The 21,743-nt window shown below is 40.1% G+C and overlaps 1 protein-coding gene and 1 pseudogene across 1 annotated transcript in view; both read left to right on the top strand.

The window, feature by feature from the left end:
- The window catches only part of LOC148923141 (uncharacterized), a 118,707-nt pseudogene extending 109,057 nt beyond the window's left edge, over positions 1-9,650 (top strand).
- A 2,569-nt stretch (positions 9,651-12,219) lies between these two features.
- LOC148923140 (uncharacterized) overlaps positions 12,220-21,743 on the top strand; it is a 36,592-nt gene continuing 27,068 nt past the window's right edge. The window contains exon 1 of the mRNA XM_089061408.1: positions 12,220-12,910. Within this exon, the coding sequence (XP_088917534.1) occupies positions 12,220-12,910 (691 nt within the window). The remainder of the gene's footprint in view (positions 12,911-21,743) is intronic.

Raw genomic sequence — 21,743 nt, 5'->3', positions numbered from 1 at the left:
TTTTGGTCACTTCACATCGTCTAGGGATGAAAAAGACAATTTACTCTTTTTTGGGCTTATTTTTAATTTCTACTGTTTATTTTATCTTTTGAATCGTTAGGGTTTTCTAAACGCATTTATGTAGAGGTATCCTTGTTTTGACAACATTTTTTGGAAGACGAATTTTTACCACTTCAAAACGTGCATGGGCAAAAAAGATGCTTTACTATTTTCAGGCTTTTTTTATTTATAATGTTGGTTTTTTTTTTTTTCTTTTGAGTTTTAGGGATTTCTAAACGCATATATGTAGAGTTACCCTTGTTTTGACAATATTGTTTGGACGACGAATTTGGGTCACTTCTCAACATTTAGGTGTGAAAAAGATAATTTACTTTTTTGGCTTATTCTTAATTCCTACTGTTCTTTGTTTTTTCACTTTTGAGTTTGTAGAGTTTTCTAATGTATTTAAAGAGAGTTATCCTGATTTTGACAACATTTTTCAGACGACGAATTTGAGCTACTTCACATAATGTAGGGGCAAACAAGATAATTTACTCTTTTTTGAGCTTATTTTCAATTTCTACTGTTTTTTTTTTGTTTGAGTTTTTAGACTTTTCTAGATGCATTTAAATAGAGGTATCCTGGTTTTGAAAACATTTTTCGGACGACGAATTTTGGGTGTTTCACATCGGTTAGGGACGAAAAAGATAATTTACAATTTTTTTTTTAATTTCTATTGTTCATTTTTTTCCTTATGAGTTTTTAGAGTTTTCTAAATGTTTATAAGTAGAATTATCCTCGTTTTGACAACATTTTTCGGAAGACGAATTTCGGCCACATCACATCATTCAGGGCAGAAAAAGATAATATACTCTTTTTTAGTTTTTTTTTTTTTTAATTTCTATTGTTCATTTTTTCCTTTTGAGTTGTTTTTAGGGTTTTCGATATGCATTTAAGTAGATTTATGCTTGTTTTAACAACATTTTTTGGATGATGAATTTTGGCCACGTCACATCATTTAGAGGCGAAAAAGGTAATTTACTATTTTTATGCTATTTTTAATTTATACAGTTCATTTTTTTTATCATTTTTTGAATTTTAAGGGTTTTCTAAACATTTATAAGTAGAGTTATCCTTTTTTGGACGACATTTTCGGACGACGAATTTTGGCCACATCAATCTTTCAGGGGCGAAGAAGATAATTTACTCTTTTTTTGGCTTATTTTTAATTTCTACATTTTTTTTTTCATTTTGGGTTTTTAGGGTTTTTCTAAAAGCATTTAGGTAGATATATCCTTGTTTTGACAACACTTTTTGGAAGACAAATTTTTTGCACTTCACATTCTTTAGGGGCGAAAAAGATACATCACTATTTTTGGGCTTTTTTTTTTAATTACAACTGTTCATTTTTTTCCTTTTGATTTTTTTATGATTTTCTCAGCGCATATAAGTAGAGTTATCTTCGTCTGACAACATTTTGCTGACGACGAATTTTGGCCATTTCACATCGTTTAGGAGTGAAAAACATAATTTACTCTTTTTTTAGCTTATTTTTAATTTCTGCTGTTTGTTTTTTTTTTCTTTTGAGTTTTTAGTGTTTTTTAAACGTTTATAAGTAGAGTGATCTTTATTTTGACAACATTTTTTGGACGACGAATTTTGGTCACTTCACATCGTCTAGGGATGAAAAAGACAATTTACTCTTTTTTGGGCTTATTTTTAATTTCTACTGTTTATTTTATCTTTTGAATCGTTAGGGTTTTCTAAACGCAATTATGTTGAGGTATCCTTGTTTTGACAACATTTTTTGGAAAACGAATTTTTACCACTTCAAAACGTGCATGGGCAAAAAAGATGCTTTACTATTTTCAGGCTTTTTCTATTTATAATGTTGGTTTTTTTTTTTTTTTTGAGTTTTAGGGATTTCTAAACGCATATATGTAGAGTTACCCATGTTTTGACAATATTTTTTGGACGACGAATTTGGGCCACTTCTCATCATTTAGGTGTGAAAAAGATAATTTACTTTTTTGGCTTATTTTTAATTCCTTTTGTTCTTTGTTTTTTCACTTTTGAGTTTGTAGAGTTTTCTAATGTATTTAAAGAGAGTTACCCTGATTTTGATAACATTTTTCAGACGACGAATTTGAGCTACTTCACATAATGTAGGGGCAAAAAAGATAATTTACTCTTTTTTGAGCTTATTTTCAATTTCTACTGTTTTTTTTTGTTTGAGTTTTTAGACTTTTCTAAATGCATTTAAATAGAGGTATCCTGGTTTTGAAAACATTTTTCGGACGACGAATTTTGGGTATTTCACATCGGTTAGGGACGAAAAAGATAATTTACAATTTTTTTCTTAATTTCTATTGTTCATTTTTTTCCTTCTGAGTTTTTAGAGTTTTCTAAATGTTTATAAGTAGAGTTATCCTCGTTTTGACAACATTTTTCGGACGGCGAATTTCGGCCACATCACATCATTCAGGGCAGAAAAAGATAATATACTCTTTTTTAGTTTTTTTTTTTTAATTTCTATTGTTCATTTTTTCCTTTTGAGTTGTTTTTAGGGTTTTCGATATGCATTTAAGTAGATTTATGCTTGTTTTAACAACATTTTTTGGACGATGAATTTTGGCCACGTCACATCATTTAGAGGCGAAAAAGGTAATTTACTATATTTATGTTATTTTTAATTTATACAGTTCATTTTTTTTTATCATTTTTTGAATTTTAAGGGTTTTCTAAACATTTATAAGTAGAGTTATTGATAAGTCGTATTCTAAGCCTTGGTTACTGGTCAGTATGTCGTGAAATACATGTATTATCTGCAAAACAGTTGCTAAAGTGTGCAGGATTGAAGGATCCAAGTCAGTAGGTGACGATTCGGGTGACGCAAGTGAAAAGGGCACTAGAAGGGTGCGATACTGACCAGAATGCATGCCAGAGAAAAGGCTCGAGATGGAGAAGGAGGATAGCTGGGATGATCATTGACAAGGGCAAAAAGGTCAAAGTGCGGGAGAAGTCTACCCTAAAAGCAAGGGCAAGCCTCCCTATAAAAGAAGCCACTTGGAGAGAGAGAAAAAAAAAAGGCAGTTCGGTTCGGAGTTTGAAAAACACACTTAGTAGAATTCTCTCTAGAAGATCCATCCTTCAGCATTATCTTACCTCTCGTTCCTCGCCACAGCCATGGTCACTTGACGTCCAAGAGTCTGCCGGAGAAGTCATCAGTTCGCCCTTCCAGCCAGTTATCGCAATAGTATAGTAGTATCATCGCCCGGAGTGGCAAAAACAATCTTAATCGCTTTCTTAGTTTAAAGTTTACTTTTGTTCATTGTTAGTTATTTGCTAACACTCATCGTTGTTGCTCTTTTGAAGTACCTTGTTAATTTCCAGCTTTTACATTATGAAGTTTGTATTTCGCATGTCACTTTGGTTTGAGTTTGCTTCATTCTGCCTAGGAAAGTTAGATTTAGTCATTGCTTTCAATTTCTAAGTGTTTTCTATTCGGGAGTTGTTGATTTGAAGTTGTAGCTAAGTTAGTCAAATTTTCGTGCATGAGTTTCTTTTCTGCGCCGTGATTATCACCTTGCATGTCAGTCAGTAGAAGTAAAAGTTGCAGTTTACCGTTTAATTCAAGTTTAAGCATTTTTATCGATGGATCTCGAGTTTGAATTCATGAATCTGAAGTTTAGTTATGGTGTCTGTGTTCATATGATTTTTGTCAATACATGGTGAAGAAGAAAACGTCAAAATCAACTTTGGTTTGAACCACTTTTACTTTTAAGTTACTTTTTACTTTTGTTCCCTACTTTTCAGAGGTACTATCCAGACTTGTCAGAAAGCCCCCAGCCATCAGATACACTTTGTTTTCTAACTTTCCTCTTTTAGTAACTGTCCACTTCCCATATGTCTCTGATACACCTTGTCCCCCATTCTCACGAACACTCCCACATGTCTGTTATTTTTCCGCCTACTAGTCAGTAGAGTACTACCGTTGTTTCCTGTCTAGGTAAATCTCAACCCAAGCGTGGTAGCTAACCAAACACCCAGGAAAGTCACCACAGTTATCTAAACGTGTCCATCCTCGTGGGATTCGACCCTTACATCCGCTATACTAATCAGTAAAAGTGGGTTGAGGAAATTTGTTTGAAGTCAGGTCTCGGTCGTCGTATCAACGACTCAGCTGGGTCGGGAATCTCTTCCTGATCAGTTGGAATACACTCCAATTTCACATACGAAACCATCGAAGACAGAGAACTGACCACTTCAAAATGGCGCCGTTGCCGGGGATGGATGGCGTTCATACCTGTTATTGTGTGTGATCTTTTTGGTGTACATACTGTTTATAATTTTTCTTTTCTTTTCGTTTTCAGTTTATGAGAAGTGGCTCGGCTCCTGGCCAGTGGAGACCAAGGATACTTCCCAGGGGAACAATACTCGTTACCACTCGTTCTGGCCTGTCGACAGCACTATCCGACCTGGTCACGAGTAGCGACGAAGAAAAAGAGGAGCTAGAGTACCAACTCCCGGAGATACCACCCCAGCCAGTAAGGACACTAGTGAGGATGGCTGACCATGGTGAGGACGATCCCGAGCTCGCGACACTTACCGCACATGCCGACGGAGATTCCCCACAAGCCATAATGGTCACCCCAAGCCAGACCGCCTGTGATGTGAAACCCCACGTGATTGCAATCCTACCGACTTACTGTGGGAAGAGTTATGAAGGACCCTACGAATTCTTAAATGAGTTCTGCAAAATCTGTAAGGCAAAGAGGCGGCTAGCAGGAGCGAGCGAGGACGATTACTGCTTGAAGGCCCTACCCTTTGTCCTAAAAGGAGAGGCCAACACTTGGTTCATGCGCCTGCCAGCCGACTCTATCAATACATGGGCCGACTTCAAGTCAGTATTCCTAGCTGAATTTTTCCCGTCTTCGAAGACAAGTGCATTAAAGAGGAAAATATCATGCATAAGGCAAGAGTATGATGAAACCTTGAGCGAGTACTGGGAGAAGTACATGAGCCTTCTGGAGTCATGCCCCAACCATCGCATGAAGGAGATAGAGGTGCACCACACCTTCTATGAGGGGATGAACAAAGAAACCAAGGATCTGGCGAATTCATCATCTGGAGGAGATTTCACCCAGTTGAGAGTGAGTGAAGCCAAAAAGGTGCTACGCAAGCTGTTGAATGCGAAGAAGACGTACGACAACGCGAGAGATGGGTACAGCAGAGAAAGGGTAGCGAGTGCTTCGGCTACTGACCAGGAGGAACGGATGGACTTGAAGATGGAAGAATTGAAGAAGGAACTGCTGACTGCAATCAAGCAGAACACTCCACCACCTTCTCCAACTGGAGGCCAAGAAGCCCCAGCACTACCGTATGATCAACCGGACAACTCGCCGGATGTGGAACAAGCGAATGCCGCAGGTTACTACAATTCCAACGGAAATTGGATTCCGGGGAAACAAAGAGATGCACCGTGGAGGGACCACCCCAATTTCCGATGGGGAGATAGGAATCAGAATCAGAACCAAAATCCGGCTCCAAATCAACTCAACCCCCAACCGAATCAATATCCCAACCGCGGACCAACAAAACCTGAACCCGAACCCTACCTATGTGCCACCCCATCAGCGAAACTACCAAAACCAAAACCACAATCAAAACCAGAACCAGCAACAATTTAACCCAGGGCCTCAACATAACACCCACCACCAAAACCAAAGTCAGTACTAGCACAACAACGACCAGTATAACCTTCCTGCCCAGTATAACCAGTACCCACCGAACCAAAACCAACAGAATTTCTCAGGCTACCAGTCAAACCCACCACCTTAGTATAACCAGCATCAGAGCTCGAACCAATTCCATCACCCAAACAGGTCGAGGAGGTCTATGGAGGACATGATGGGAGAGATGCTTGCCTCGCAGCAAAGCATTAAAAATGACTTGCAGTCCAGTAATGAAACAATGCAAGGAATGCAAAGTGCCCAGAAGGAGCATAGGGAAAATATGGATATGATGAACAGGCAGTTGGCCCAGCTCGCTAACTCAGTGGGCGAAATGAAGGGAAACTCAGGGAAACTCCCATCTACAGTCCATATACCGGAAAAGGCAAATGTGAGCAAGATTACACTGCGGTCAGGAACAGCTTACAACGGACCTCAGCTTAAGAACCCTGTCGGGGAGTCAAGTGGAGAAGGGGTGCTGAGCGACGTCATTCCAGCAGAAAAGCTAACGAGACCTCTGCCTCAGATGGAGGATCCGTTTTTTCTAAACAAGGAGCCTACCGTGGAAGAAAAGGAGGGAGAAACACAACCTGGGAATGAGCAATCGGGAGGGGTAATACCCACATCAGACCCGCGAGGCACAAACGGGAAATCCACAAGGATTGACTGGAGAGGCTAAGGGAGAAAAACCGTTTCCATACCGGTTTGTGACGAAAAGGAAGAAGGAAAACACGGTGGATTTCATGTCGATCTTTGGGAAGCTGGATGTCACTATACCAATCCTCCAAGCCGTGAGACTGCCCCCTCTGGGGAAGTTTATAAAGGAGTTTATAGCCGGGAAGGCCCAGGAAGATGGAAAGATCATGGTGGAGGGAATAGCATCGGCCATTGTACAGGAGAAGCTACCGCCCAAGAGAGCCGACCCAGGTATGTTTACCCTACCCATAACGATTGGAGATGTGAAAATCGAACATGCAATGTGTGATTTAGGGGCATCTATCAATGTTATGTCGTTATCCATTTATAATCGGTTAAAGGGGGTAAAATTGTCGAATACTAGGGTGTTAATCCAATTGGCTGATAGGTCGTGTATTAACCCTGAGGGTGTGTTAGAAAATGTGCTGGTCAGGATACAGAACTTTACTTATCCCGCTGATTTTTATGTCATTAAAATGAGTGAACCAGAAGCTAGGGAGTCTAGCGGGATATTGTTAGGAAAACCATTTTTAAGAACGGCTAAGACAATTGTGGATATGGCCGAAGGGACAATATGCATTGACTTTAATGGTGAGAAATTTGTCTTTGACATCAACGAAGCCATGAAGAGACCAATAGATTCTGAAAATCTATGTTATGTTGATGTAATTGACCCCTTAGTCCAAGAATTTCTTGAGACCGAATTATTGTAGGAAAAGCTCCAAGCCTTGGATGTGTATGCCCAGGCTGATGTGGAAGCAGCCGCATGGTGTGATCTGATCAGTAGCCGAGGGTTGACTGACGAAGAGATCGAGGAAGCAATTATGGAATTCTGTCAGAAGTCAGAGCTAGCAGGATCCGTAGGGGCCGTGGTACCGGTCAGTAGGGAGGAAAAATCAGATGCTGAACAGGAACAAGAGGAGGATTCAGAGAAGAACCCTTTACCTACAGACACACTACCCCCGCAAGTGGAGTTGAAAAAATTGCCAGCAAACCTTAAGTATGCCTACCTAGGGGAGGAAGACTCATTCCCTGTAATCATCAACAGCGGGTTGACTGAACAACAAGAGGCAAGACTACTGACCGTGCTGAGCAAAAACAAGAAGGCTATTGGATGGAGCCTTACGGACCTGGTAGGTATAAACCCGGATGTCTGCATGCACCACATTAGGCTAGAGGATGGAGCCAGGGTGCATAGGGACTCTCAAAGAAAGGTGAACCCAAACATGCGAGAAGAGATACTGAAGGAAATCTTGAAGTTGCTCTCACTGGGCATTATATACTCGGTGCCAGACAGTGAATGGGTTAGCCCAATCCATATGGTCCCCAAGAAGTCAGGGATCCAGGTGATTAAGAATGAGAGGAATGAACTAGTGCCCACCAGACTAGTTACTGGTTGGCGGATGTGTATAGATTACCGAAAGCTGAACGCTGCAACCAGGAAGGACCACTTCCCCCTGCCATTCATAGACCAAATGCTGGAGCGACTGGCTGGGAGGAAGTATTTCTGCTTTTTGGATGGGTATAGTGGATAATTTCTAATCTATGTGAACCCGGAGGACCAGGATAAGACCACATTCACGTGCCCATTTGGAACCTATGCGTATAGGCGTATGCCATTTGGCCTATGCAACGCCCCTGGTACTTTCCAACGGTGCATGATGAGCATATTCTCGGACTTAATTGAAGATTGTATAGAGATCTTTATGGATGATTTCACTGTCTATGGAGACTCTTTCGACTCGTGCTTGCAACATTTGGATATAGTGCTAGGAAGGTGTCAAGCAAAGAGTCTGGTCTTGAACTTTGAGAAATGCCACTTTATGGTTACAGAAGGAATTGTTCTAGGACACGTGGTGTCGGAAAAAGGAATCCAGGTGGATCAAGGTAAGGTGGATGTCATATCCAAACTACCCTTCCCTACTGATCAGAAAGGAATAAGAGGTTTCCTTGGCCATGCGGGATTTTATCGAAGATTCATCAAGGATTTCGCCAAGATTGCCCAACCACTCACCAGGCTTCTCCAGAACGAGGTGGAATTCGTCTTCGATGAGCATTGCAAGGTTGCTTTTAACCTCCTTAAGGAAAAATTGATTTCTGCACCAATCATTCATGCTCCTGACTGGGATCACCCCTTCGAGGTGATGTGCGATGCTAGTGACTAAGCAGTGGGGGCCGTGCTGGGTCAGAAAATAGACGAAAAAAGGTACGTGATATTCTATGCGTCAAAAACCCTGAATCAAGCCCAACGGAATTATGACACCACCGAGAAGGAGATGTTGGCGGTTGTCTATTCATTCGAGAAGTTCAGGCAGTACCTACTGGGATCCAGAGTCATCGTCTATACTGATCATGCGGCGATCAAGTATCTCATTGCGAAGAAGGAGTCAAAGCCTCGACTAATCAGATGGGTGCTGCTTTTACAAGAATTCGACTGGGAGGTAGAAGACAAGAAGGGAGTTGGGAACAAGGTAGCGGACCACTTGAGCAGAATAATACAAGAAGGGAACAGTGAAGATGTAAGGGATCGATTCCCGGAAGAGCATTTATGTGAAGTAATTTTCTCCGCAAGGAAGATCAATTGGGAAGAAGTGATGAGACTTACTGGTCAGGACGCAACAACCAAAGGTAAGGAGAAATTGGGACAGGAACCCTGGTATGCGGACTTGGCAAACTACTTGGTAACAGGAGAGCTGCCAATGGTGCCAAACGTAACAAAGGCTCAGAGGATGAAGATCAAGAGCGAGGCAAGGTATTATTTCTGGGATGACCAATACTTGTGGAAGGCAGGAGCAGACCAGGTCATTAGAAGATGTGTTCCTGACTGGGAGCAACGGGATGTACTGACGCATTGCCACTCCTTGGCATGTGGAGGGCATTTCGGACCTAGGAAGACTGCTAGAAAAGTGCTAGATAGCGGATTCTACTGGCAACCCTGAATAGAGATGCATACGAGTTCTGCAAGGGTTGTGACCGTTGCCAACTGACCGGTGGAATTTCCGCAAGAGATGAAATGCCGCTAGTTCCAGTAATAGTTTGTGAGGTGTTTGACATCTGGGGTATGGACTTCATGGGTCCTTTTCCCTCATCTTATGGAAACTCCTACATCTTAGTGGCAGTTGACTACGTGTCGAAATGGATAGAGGCCAAGGCCACAAGCACTTGTGAATCTAAAGAAGTCACAAAGTTCCTCAAGAATCATATATTCAGCCGGTTTGGGATACCAAGAGCAATCATCTCTGATTAAGGGACTCACTTTTGCAACCGAACGGTCGAAGCATTGATGAAGAAGTACGGAGTTCATCACCGCCTATCCAGTCCTTATCACCCCCAAGCCAACGGGCAGGCAGAGATCTCAAACAGGGAAATAAAGAGCGTTTTAGAGAAGACAGTCAACCCCTCCAGAAAAGATTGGAGCATAAGGTTGGAAGATGCTCTGTGGGCATATCGGACAGCATACAAAACTCCTATAGGGATGTCCCCCTATCGCATCGTCTTTGGGAAGATGTGTCACTTGCCAGTGGGAATTGAGCACCGAGCATACTGGGCAGTACAACAGGTTAATGTGGATGCTAAGGCCTGTGAAGAGGAAAGGAAGCTGCAACTGCAAGAGCTGGAAGAGCTCAGATTGGAGTCATTCGACTCAGCCATGTGGTACAAGGAGAAAACAAAGATGTGGCACGACAAAAATCTGAGAACCAAGGATCTCCAAGTTGGCCAGAAAGTACTACTCTTCCAGTCAAGATTGAAGCTGATGCCTGGGAAGCTCAAATCAAAATGGGCAGAACCTTATATTATCACTGCATTACGTGCCAATGGAGCGGTCGAGATTTCAGGGAGTATCCCTAACTCTGAACCTTTTGTCGTTAATGGACATAGATTAAAAATATATAGGGAAAATGAAGAAGTGTGTGTAGTGGAAGAAATTCCACTACACTTTCAGAACGTCTAAATGATCAGTAGGAAAGGGGTTTGAAGTTTCACTTGGTCAGCAGCATAGTATTGTACTTACTGACCGGGTAAAACTTCAAATACCCTTAGTAAGGATGTAAATATTGTAAATAATTGTTATTTTAATTTAAGTCAAGAAAGAAAAACAACAAAAAGATTTTTTTTTCGGATCTTAAATATTAATTCGGAGTTCGTACTGACCACGAGAATGCCACTTGGGTGAAACTCTGAATTATATTAAAGAGCCATTTATCTACTTTTTCTATTTCTAGCTAATTGAGAAGAGGGAGTTGAGTAAAGTTTGAATTTTGGGCGTGTTGCAGCTTTGCAGGCGAGTGCAGAGGCTGGGAGGCGCGTGAGGCAAGGACGTGACAAGCAACGTCCAATCGGCTGTCAGCAAGCACAACCGCCTCCCACACGAAGCGTCTCAACCGAGCCACCGCCTACAATCGGTCAAAACCCTCAACTGCCCACCCCTCTATAAAACACCCCACCGCCTACTCCCCTTCACTTTACAAACCCTTACCTGCACTCTCTCTCTCACAACCACCACCCCCACTCCGAAAAACCACCACCCACTACAGAAACTACCGCAAACCACACCGGCACAACCATGGCAAAGAAGAAAGCAACCGTCAACCGAGCATCTACCGCCGGCGGGGCCTCGTCTGAACCCCAGACAGCAGCCGAATCAAGGCCGCCAAGCCCACAACAAGCACAACCACCGCCGACGACACAAACTCCGGCGATGGTTCCTTTAGACGCATTAGCGGCGTTTCTAAGCCAACAGGACCCCAACAGAGACTGGGCAGCAACCCTAGCCGGATTTGGCTTAACCGGAGGAGTGCCGGCGACATCAAACCCTACCCCAACCATAACCACAGAAAATCCACTCACCACCACCCCAAAAACCTTAATTCCGACGTCCGAAAATATTTCCCCAACAATTGCTGCACAAGCAGAACCCTCCCACCCTTCTCTCACACACCAAACAGAGCCGCTGGACGTCAGCCCTCTTTCCGCCTATCAAGATCCCAACTGGGGAGAAACGGAAGATAAGGAAGGTGGAGGGAAGGCAAGCGAGAGCAAGAAGGATGAAGCAGAGGAGATTAGGGCCACTGAAGCAGATATCGATGCAGCGAAGGAGAAGATAGATCTGAACGAAACGGCCAGGAAGCAAGGGATAATGACAGAGGAAGAATTTCAAGCGGTTTTGGGTAAAGGGGATCGAATCGTGGTGAACCCTGAAGGGGTGGCTGAGGTACTGGACCTCGCATCCCAGGCAGTAGGGAAGGAGGAAGCAACAAAGAAAGCGGAAAGGTCGGAAGGGGTAGCCCACCAGTCAGTAGAGGAGAAGACAGACGAACAACCGAGAAGAGCCGAACAGCTTGAAGAGGAGAGACGAGACCCAGAAACACCTCAAGAGGAAGCCTCAGTGGTGACTAAATCCAAACCAGTAAAGAGGAGGCTTTTGTTGAAAAACGACCCCAAGACGGAAAGGCAGAAACCCCAAAGAGTGTCACAGAGATGTTTGGGAAAGTGGACGTCCAACAAGGCAGGAGCAAACACCGCCGCAGATGCAGTGGAGATTTCGAGTGATGCCGAGAAGACTACTCCTACAAAACCTGGGGAGGAGCCCTCGAATGCTAGCCAGGAGGACACCCAATTGGCAACAGGGACAGTATCAACAACGCCGACTGACCAGGAGGAAAATACTGACAAGGTGGCTGAGGGTCTGGACCTCGCATCAGAGTCAGTAGGTCGGGAGGAGGCAACAAGAAGTGATACTAGTACCCGCATGGTGGCCGAGCCTACCGCCCAGGAGGACACTTCAACACAAACCAACAAGGAAGCAGAGGTAATGGATGTCGAAGAAGCTAAGAGAATTCAGGAAAGGAAGAGGAAGGGGAAAGCCCCTGTCAAAACGAAACAAGTGATGAAGAAGCAGCGCACTGCCAATGCAAGCATAGTGATCAGAGAGCCAGAAGAGAAAGAGAGATCAAGTGACACAGACTACACTTCCAGCGAGGATTCTGACTCAGAGAGTGATATCTCTCTGGAAGGAGAAGACTATCACGAGCAGCAGCTCCCAGACAACCACTTTGAACTAGTCCACCCTCCGGTAGAAAGGATCGTGTACCGGCGGTGGAGGGTAACGCTCACTGATGAGCTTATGGAGGACATGAAGCACTTCGACACCCAAAAGCTTCAGGACGCATTTGACGACAAGGATGACAGTAGCAAACAAGTCAAATGCGGAAAGGTACTCCATATACCCTCTTTGGATGAGTTGTCTGTACGTGATTCTTTCCTGGCCAGTATAGAGGCATTGGGCTTTGAGTGGCTGTTAGATAATAGGGACCCAGAGATATCCGTGAGATTAGCGAAGGAGTTTTTCACCACGTTTAGGTTCCAAGTAACCACAGACCTAGACGAAGTGTCGATCTCGTTTAGGATATTCGGTGGTGAACTGTCGATGAGTTTGATAGAATGGACTGCCAGATTGGGAATGTGTAGCCTGGAGGAGGCTATAGGGCCGGACTGGAGAAGCCGTGAGAAGGGGGTACCGAGGCGTCATATAGAATTTGAGCCCCAGGAAGCCTGGGAGGAGTTAACCCACCCCAATGCTGGCCAGTTCGCCTCCACAAAATCCAGATCCACCCACTTCAACAATTCCATGCTACGGTTGGTGCAGCTCTACTTAGGCTACAACTTGCTGGGGCAGAGTAACTCAGCCGCCAGAACGTCCATGACAGAATTGTACCTAGTGTGGTGTGCTAAGCGTGGAAGAAAACTACACTTGGGATTTTGGACAGCCTACCAATGCCATCTAATAGCCACCTACTCAGCCAGAAACTTGTCTCTCTGCAACATCTTGGGAGCCTTTGTGCGCAACAACATAATCATAACGGAGGCAGAGGACTTGTCTCCAATGTACATGGTCGACGCTCCTGGCCTATTTGATGTACCCTTCTTTGTCCGCACCAACTTGGTATACTACAGAGAAGGAGTACCCCAGTTCTACCCAATGGGAGAAGCCCCTGGGGGAAGGGCACAACAAGGCCAGGAGGTGCAAGCTGCCCCGATCGACCAAGCGCAGAGGCTGAGGCAAGAGAATCTGGAGTGGGCAGTGACTGAGCTGGCTGAGGAGAACAGACAATCGCTGACGGAGATGGCGAAACTGACAGCACTGATGGAGAGCGTACTAAAGGAGTTGGCAAGAGGAAAAGCAAGCAATGAAGCTGGACCAAGCGGACATGGAGGACAAGATGCTGGAACCACCGGACCTAAGGAAGAGGAAGATGATGAGCAAGAGAAGGATGACGACAACCAAACCGGACCTGCTGAGGAAGAACCAACGGACCCACCTGCACAGAACCCTGCCCCAAGAAGGAGCAGGAGGAACATCTGATCGAACCACCCCAACTGACCAGTTAGTTTTTCATTTTAATTTTTTTTAGTGTTTCTTTTATTATGTTATTATGTCTTTCTTTGGTGCATATGTTATTATGTTTTTCTTTGTGTTTAGTCGTGAGCATATTACCTCACACTTAGCCTACTGCGTAGTCTAAGTGTGAGGACTTTATATGTTATATATCATGTTTGTAAATTTTTTTATTTTATTTTGTACATCTATGTTTATATCTGAAACTCTCCCACTTAGCCTATTGCATAGTCTAAGTGTGAGAAGTTTTTAGATATAATATGTGTTTGTTATAAGTGTGTGTCCGTCATACTAGTCATTCCCACTTTTCACTTCACAGCCCGTATCTGGGGCAGACACTTGTGAAGTGAGAGGGGGGAGCAAATGGCCAGTATGACATGTATTTATGTGTTATTTGAGTCAGTACATGTTAGTTTCTTTTTTAGGTTTGTTTAGGTCTAGGAATTATGTACTATGTTTTATGAATGGGCTTAAAACTCAACTGTCTCGAACTGACGGTGAGGGGAATTGAGGGAGATAAGACATGCCGGAAAACGGAAACCACCCCCTCCAGTAACCCCTAGTCAGTATAGATGATGCGAGTATGAAGGAAAAACCCAACCCTTAGGTCAGACACGAAAGCCCTCTTAAAAGGTGAGTTAAAGGCCTAAGGTGGAACCACTTTCCACTAAATACTGAAAAAAGAAGAGAGGCTACCACATGATGTCTAGGGTAAGGTGACCGCGTGTAGCAAACCCTGAAGGCAGTAGGAAACCCCCCCCCCCCAAAAAAAAAAACTACCCTTAGAACCCCATTTTCTAGCCTGAATTATACCCCGAAATAAACCATCAGCCACTGGAACTGTGTGCGTGCAAGGCATGAGGCAAGGAGGCAACTGACCAGGAGGACATACAAAAAGGAACCAGCTGAAGAAGAGAAAAACAAAGAAAGAAGCAGAAAATCGATCTGAAGTTTCCAGATCCAAAAAATAGAAGAAGGAATAAGGGTGGCGAAGCCACAGAAAGAAAAATTGAAGAAAATGGTCGCAGATACTTGACCACAAAAGAGAAAGGAGAAGAAGGAATAAGGGTGGCGAAGCCACGAAGAAGCTACTGACCCGTTGGAAGCCAATGTTAGAAATTGTCCAGCCAAAGAAGAAGCCTAGCCAGAAGCCCGATTGCACACAGTTCTCCCTCATAAAATAAGTAGTTAGCTTTTGAACCTTAGAGCCTTAGGGACAACTACCCCAAACATTACAAACTACTAGCCCCATTACAAACCTTAAAGACCTTTGGGAGCTGCATGTGAGATCTGAGTCCGAAACATCTGTGGTTTAGCATTGAGAGAAAACAGTCCTAACATCCCCTGTGAGGAATGAGTGACTGAAGTGAACCCATTGTTTGGCCTAGGATTGGGTGATCCTGACAAGTAGATGTACTGACTGGGGAAGAAAAAGGGGGGCGGCGGAAGTTCAAGGCTGCCTAAGGCCGGATTGCACCTGATCTCGAGGGGAAGGGTGGTTGAAAATATAGCCTGTTCTTTGTGTTTAAGTTAACTATATGTGTATGTGTTTGTGTCGTTAGTATTCTTTTCGTTTGCGTCAGAGTCTTGAGTCTAGCTAGGTAGAGTCGGTCAGGGGGAGTAACCAGGCTCGAATTCGACTTATTTCTTTGTGTTTGTCTTCACGCTTGAGGAGAAGCATGTGGTAAGTGTGAGCAGTTTGATAAGTCGTATTCTAAGCCTTGGTTACTGGTCAGTATGTCGTGAAATACATGTATTATCTGCAAAACAGTTGCTAAAGTGTGCAGGATTGAAGGATCCAAGTCAGTAGGTGACGATTCGGGTGACGCAAGTGAAAAGGGCACTAGAAGGGTGCGATACTGACCAGAATGCATGCCAGAGAAAAGGCTCGAGATAGAGAAGGAGGATAGCTGGGATGATCATTGACAAGGGCAAAAAGGTCAAAGTGCGGGAGAAGTCTACCCTAAAAGCAAGGGCAAGCCTCCCTATAAAAGAAGCCACTTGGAGAGAGAGAAAAAAAAAAGGCAGTTCGGTTCGGAGTTTGAAAAACACACTTAGTAGAATTCTCTCTAGAAGATCCATCCTTCAGCATTATCTTACCTCTCGTTCCTCGCCACAACCATGGTCACTTGACGTCCAAGAGTCTGCCGGAGAAGTCATCAGTTCGCCCTTCCAGCCAGTTATCGCAGTAGTATAGTAGTATCATCGCCCGGAGTGGCAAAAACAATTTTAATCGCTTTCTTAGTTTAAAGTTTACTTTTGTTCATTGCTAGTTATTTGCTAACACTCATCGTTGTTGCTCTTTTGAAGTACCTTGTTAATTTCCAGCTTTTACATTATGAAGTTTCTATTTCGCATGTCACTTTGGTTTGAGTTTGCTTCATTCTGCCTAGGAAAGTTAGATTTAGTCATTGCTTTCAATTTCTAAGTGTTTTCTATTCGGGAGTTGTTGATTTGAAGTTGTAGCTAAGTTAGTCAAATTTTCGTGCATGAGTTTCTTTTCTGCGCCGTGATTATCACCTTGCATGTCAGTCAGTAGAAGTAAAAGTTGCAGTTTACCGTTTAATTCAAGTTTAAGCATTTTTATCGATGGATCTCGAGTTTGAATTCATGAATCTGAAGTTTAGTTATGGTGTCTGTGTTCATATGATTTTTGTCAATACATGGTGAAGAAGAAAACGTCAAAATCAACTTTGGTTTGAACCACTTTTACTTTTAAGTTACTTTTTACTTTTGTTCCCTACTTTTCAGAGGTACTATCCAGACTTGTCAGAAAGCCCCCAGCCATCAGATACACTTTGTTTTCTAACTTTCCTCTTTTAGTAACTGTCCACTTCCCATATGTCTCTGATACACCTTGTCCCCCATTCTCACGAACACTCCCACATGTCTGTTATTTTTCCGCCTACTAGTCAGTAGAGTACTACCTTTGTTTCCTGTCTAGGTAAATCTCAACCCAAGCGTGGTAGCTAACAAAACACCCAGGAAAGTCACCACAGTTATCTAAACGTGTCCATCCTCGTGGGATTCGACCCTTACCTCCGCTATACTAATCAGTAAAAGTGGGTTGAGGAAATTTGTTTGAAGTCAGGTCTCGGTCATCGTATCAACGACTCAGCTGGGTCGGGAATCTCTTCCTGATCAGTTGGAATACACTCCAATTTCACATACGAAACCATCGAAGACGGAGATCCGGCCACTTCAATTATCCTTTTTTTGACGACATTTTCGGACGACGAATTTTGGCCACTTCAATCTTTCAGGGGCGAAGAAGATAATTTACTCTTTTTTTGGCTTATTTTTAATTTCTACATTTTTTTTCATTTTGGGTTTTTAGGGTTTTTGTAAAAGCATTTAAGTAGAGATATCCTTGTTTTGACAACACTTTTTGGAAGACAAATTTTTTGCACTTCACATTCTTTAGGGGCGAAAAAGATACTTCACTATTTTTGGGCTTTTTTTTTAATTTCAACTGTTCATTTTTTTCCTTTTGATTTTTTTATGATTTTCTCAGCGCATATAAGTAGAGTTATCTTCGTCTGAAAACATTTTGCTGACGACGAATTTTGGCCATTTCACATCGTTTAGGAGTGAAAAACATAATTTACTCTTTTTTTAGCTTATTTTTAATTTATGCTGTTTGTTTTTTTTTTCTTTTGAGTTTTTAGTGTTTTTAAAACGTTTATAAGTAGAGTGATCTTTATTTTGACAACATTTTTTGGACGACGAATTTTGGTCACTTCACATCGTCTAGGGATGAAAAAGACAATTTACTCTTTTTTGGGCTTATTTTTAATTTCTACTGTTTATTTTATCTTTTGAATCGTTAGGGTTTTCTAAACGCATTTATGTAGAGGTATCCTTGTTTTGACAACATTTTTTGGAAGACGAATTTTTACCACTTCAAAACGTGCATGGGCAAAAAAGATGCTTTACTATTTTCAGGCTTTTTTTATTTATAATGTTGGTTTTTTTTTTTCTTTTGAGTTTTAGGGATTTCTAAACGCATATATGTAGAGTTACCCATGTTTTGACAATATTTTTTGGACGACGAATTTGGGCCACTTCTCATCATTTAGGTGTGAAAAAGATAATTTACTTTTTTGGCTTATTTTTAATTCCTACTGTTCTTTGTTTTTTCACTTTTGAGATTGTAGAGTTTTCTAATGTATTTAAAGAGAGTTATCCTGATTTTGATAACATTTTTCAGATGACGAATTTGAGCTACTTCACATAATGTAGGGGCAAAAAATATAATTTACTCTTTTTTGAGCTTATTTTTAATTTCTACTGTTTTTTTTTTGTTTGAGTTTTTAGACTTTTCTAGATGCATTTAAATAGAGGTATCCTGGTTTTGAAAACATTTTTCGGACGACGAATTTTGGGTGTTTCACATCGGTTAGGGACGAAAAAGATAATTTACAATTTTTTTTTTAATTTCTATTGTTCTTTTTTTTCATTATGAGTTTTTAGAGTTTTCTAAATGTTTATAAGTAGAGTTATCCTCGTTTTGACAACATTTTTCGGACGGCGAATTTCGGCCACATCACATCGTTCAGGGCAGAAAAAGATAATATACTCTTTTTTAGTTTTTTTTTTAATTTCTATTGTTCATTTTTTCCTTTTGAGTTGTTTTTAGGGTTTTCGATATGCATTTAAGTAGATTTATGCTTGTTTTAACAACATTTTTTGGACGATGAATTTTGGCCACGTCACATCATTTAGAGGCGAAAAAGGTAATTTACTATTTTTATGCTATTTTTAATTTATACAGTTCATTTTTTTTTATCATTTTTTGAATTTTAAGGGTTTTCTAAACATTTATAAGTAGAGTTATTCTTTTTTTGACAATATTTTCGGACGACGAATTTTGGCCACTTCAATCTTTCAGGGGCGAAGAAGATAATTTACTCTTTTTTTGGCTTATTTTTAATTTCTACATTTTTTTTCATTTTGGGTTTTTAGGGTTTTTCTAAAAGCATTTAAGTAGAGATATCCTTGTTTTGACAACACTTTTTGGAAGACAAATTTTTTGCACTTCACATTCTTTAGGGGCGAAAAAGATACTTCACTATTTTTGGGCTTTTTTTTTAATTTCAACTGTTCATTTTTTTCCTTTTGATTTTTTTATGATTTTCTCAGCGTATATAAGTAGAGTTATCTTCGTCTGACAACATTTTGCTGACGACGAATTTTGGCCATTTCACATCGTTTAGGAGTGAAAAACATAATTTACTCTTTTTTTAGCTTATTTTTAATTTATGTTGTTTGTTTTTTTTTTTCTTTTGAGTTTTTAGTGTTTTTAAAACGTTTATAAGTAGAGTGATCTTTATTTTGACAACATTTTTTGGACGACGAATTTTGGTCACTTCACATCGTCTAGGGATGAAAAAGACAATTTACTCTTTTTTGGGCTTATTTTTAATTTCTACTGTTTATTTTATCTTTTGAATCGTTAGGGTTTTCTAAACGCATTTATGTAGAGGTATCCTTGTTTTGACAACATTTTTTGGAAGACGAATTTTTACCACTTCAAAACGTGCATGGGCAAAAAAGATGCTTTACTATTTTCAGGCTTTTTTTATTTATAATGTTGGTTTTTTTTTTTCTTTTGAGTTTTAGGGATTTCTAAACGCATATATGTAGAGTTACCCATGTTTTGACAATATTTTTTGGACGACGAATTTGGGCCACTTCTCATCATTTAGGTGTGAAAAAGATAATTTACTTTTTTGGCTTATTTTTAATTCCTACTGTTCTTTGTTTTTTCACTTTTGAGATTGTAGAGTTTTCTAATGTATTTAAAGAGAGTTATCCTGATTTTGATAACATTTTTCAGACGACGAATTTGAGCTACTTCACATAATGTAGGGGCAAAAAATATAATTTACTCTTTTTTGAGCTTATTTTTAATTTCTACTGTTTTTTTTTTTTGTTTGAGTTTTTAGACTTTTCTAGATGCATTTAAATAGAGGTATCCTGGTTTTGAAAACATTTTTCGGACGACGAATTTTGGGTGTTTCACATCGGTTAGGGACGAAAAAGATAATTTACAATTTTTTTTTTAATTTCTATTGTTCATTTTTTTCCTTATGAGTTTTTAGAGTTTTCTAAATGTTTATAAGTAGAGTTATCCTCGTTTTGACAACATTTTTCGGACGGCGAATTTCGGCCACATCACATCAATCAGGGCAGAAAAAGATAATATTCTCTTTTTTAGTTTTTTTTTTTTAATTTCTATTGTTCATTTATTCCTTTTGAGTTGTTTTTAGGGTTTTCGATATGCATTTAAGTAGATTTATGCTTGTTTTAACAACATTTTTTGGACGATGAATTTTGGCCACGTCACATCATTTAGAGGCGAAAAAGGTAATTTACTATTTTTATGCTATTTTTAATTTATACAGTTCATTTTTTTTTATCATTTTTTGAATTTTAAGGGTTTTCTAAACATTTATAAGTAGAGTTATTCTTTTTTTGACAATATTTTCGGACGACGAATTTTGGCCACTTCAATCTTTCAGGGGCGAAGAAGATAATTTACTCCTTTTTTGGCTTATTTTTAATTTCTACATTTTTTTTCATTTTGGGTTTTTAGGGTTTTTCTAAAAGCATTTAAGTAGAGATATCCTTGTTTTGACAACACTTTTTGGAAGACAAATTTTTTGCACTTCACATTCTTTAGGGGCGAAAAAGATACTTCACTATTTTTGGGCTTTTTTTTTAATTTCAACTGTTCATTTTTTTCCTTTTGATTTTTTTATGATTTTCTCAGCGCATATAAGTAGAGTTATCTTCGTCTGACAACATTTTGCTGACGACGAATTTTGGCCATTTCACATCGTTTAGGAGTGAAAAACATAATTTACTCTTTTTTTAGCTTATTTTTAATTTATGATGTTTGTTTTTTTTTTCTTTTGAGTTTTTAGTGTTTTTAAAACGTTTATAAGTAGAGTGATCTTTATTTTGACAATATTTTTTGGACGACGAATTTTGGTCACTTCACATCGTCTAGGGATGAAAAAGACAATTTACTCTTTTTTGGGCTTATTTTTAATTTCTACTGTTTATTTTATCTTTTGAATCGTTAGGGTTTTCTAAACGCATTTATGTAGAGGTATCCTTGTTTTGACAACATATTTTGGAAGACGAATTTTTACCACTTCAAAACGTGCATGGGCAAAAAAGATGCTTTACTATTTTCAGGCTTTTTTTATTTATAATGTTGGTTTTTTTTTTTTTTTTGAGTTTTAGGGATTTCTAAACGCATATATGTAGAGTTACCCATGTTTTGACAATATTTTTTGGACGACGAATTTGGGCCACTTCTCATCATTTAGGTGTGAAAAAGATAATTCCTACTGTTCTTTGTTTTTTCACTTTTGAGTTTGTAGAGTTTTCTAATGTATTTAAAGAGAGTTATCCTGATTTTGATAACATTTTTCAGACGACGAATTTGAGCTACTTCACATAATGTAGGGGCAAAAAAGATAATTTACTCTTTTTTGAGCTTATTTTCAATTTCTACTGTTTTTTTTTTTGTTTGAGTTTTTAGACTTTTCCAAATGCATTTAAATAGAGGTATCCTGGTTTTGAAAACATTTTTCGGACGACGAATTTTAGGTGTTTCACATCGTTTAGGGACGAAAAAGATAATTTACAATATTTTTTTTAATTTCTATTGTTCATTTTTTTCCTTCTGAGTTTTTAGAGTTTTCTAAATGTTTATAAGTAGAGTTATCCTCGTTTTGACAACATTTTTCGGACGGCGAATTTCGGCCACATCACATCATTCAGGGCAGAAAAAGATAATATACTCTTTTTTAGTTTTTTTTTTTTAATTTCTATTGTTCATTTTTTCCTTTTGAGTTGTTTTTAGGGTTTTCGATATGCATTTAAGTAGATTTATGCTTGTTTTAACAACATTTTTTGGACGATGA

The sequence above is a fragment of the Salvia hispanica genome, chromosome 6, assembly GCF_029641045.1.
Source record: "Salvia hispanica isolate PSC_SH4W2 chromosome 6, Shi_PSC_v1, whole genome shotgun sequence".
Taxonomy (NCBI): Eukaryota; Viridiplantae; Streptophyta; class Magnoliopsida; order Lamiales; family Lamiaceae; genus Salvia; species Salvia hispanica.
The sequence above is the reverse complement of the archived record's forward strand: the minus strand, read 5'-3'. Positions and strand labels throughout refer to the sequence as shown.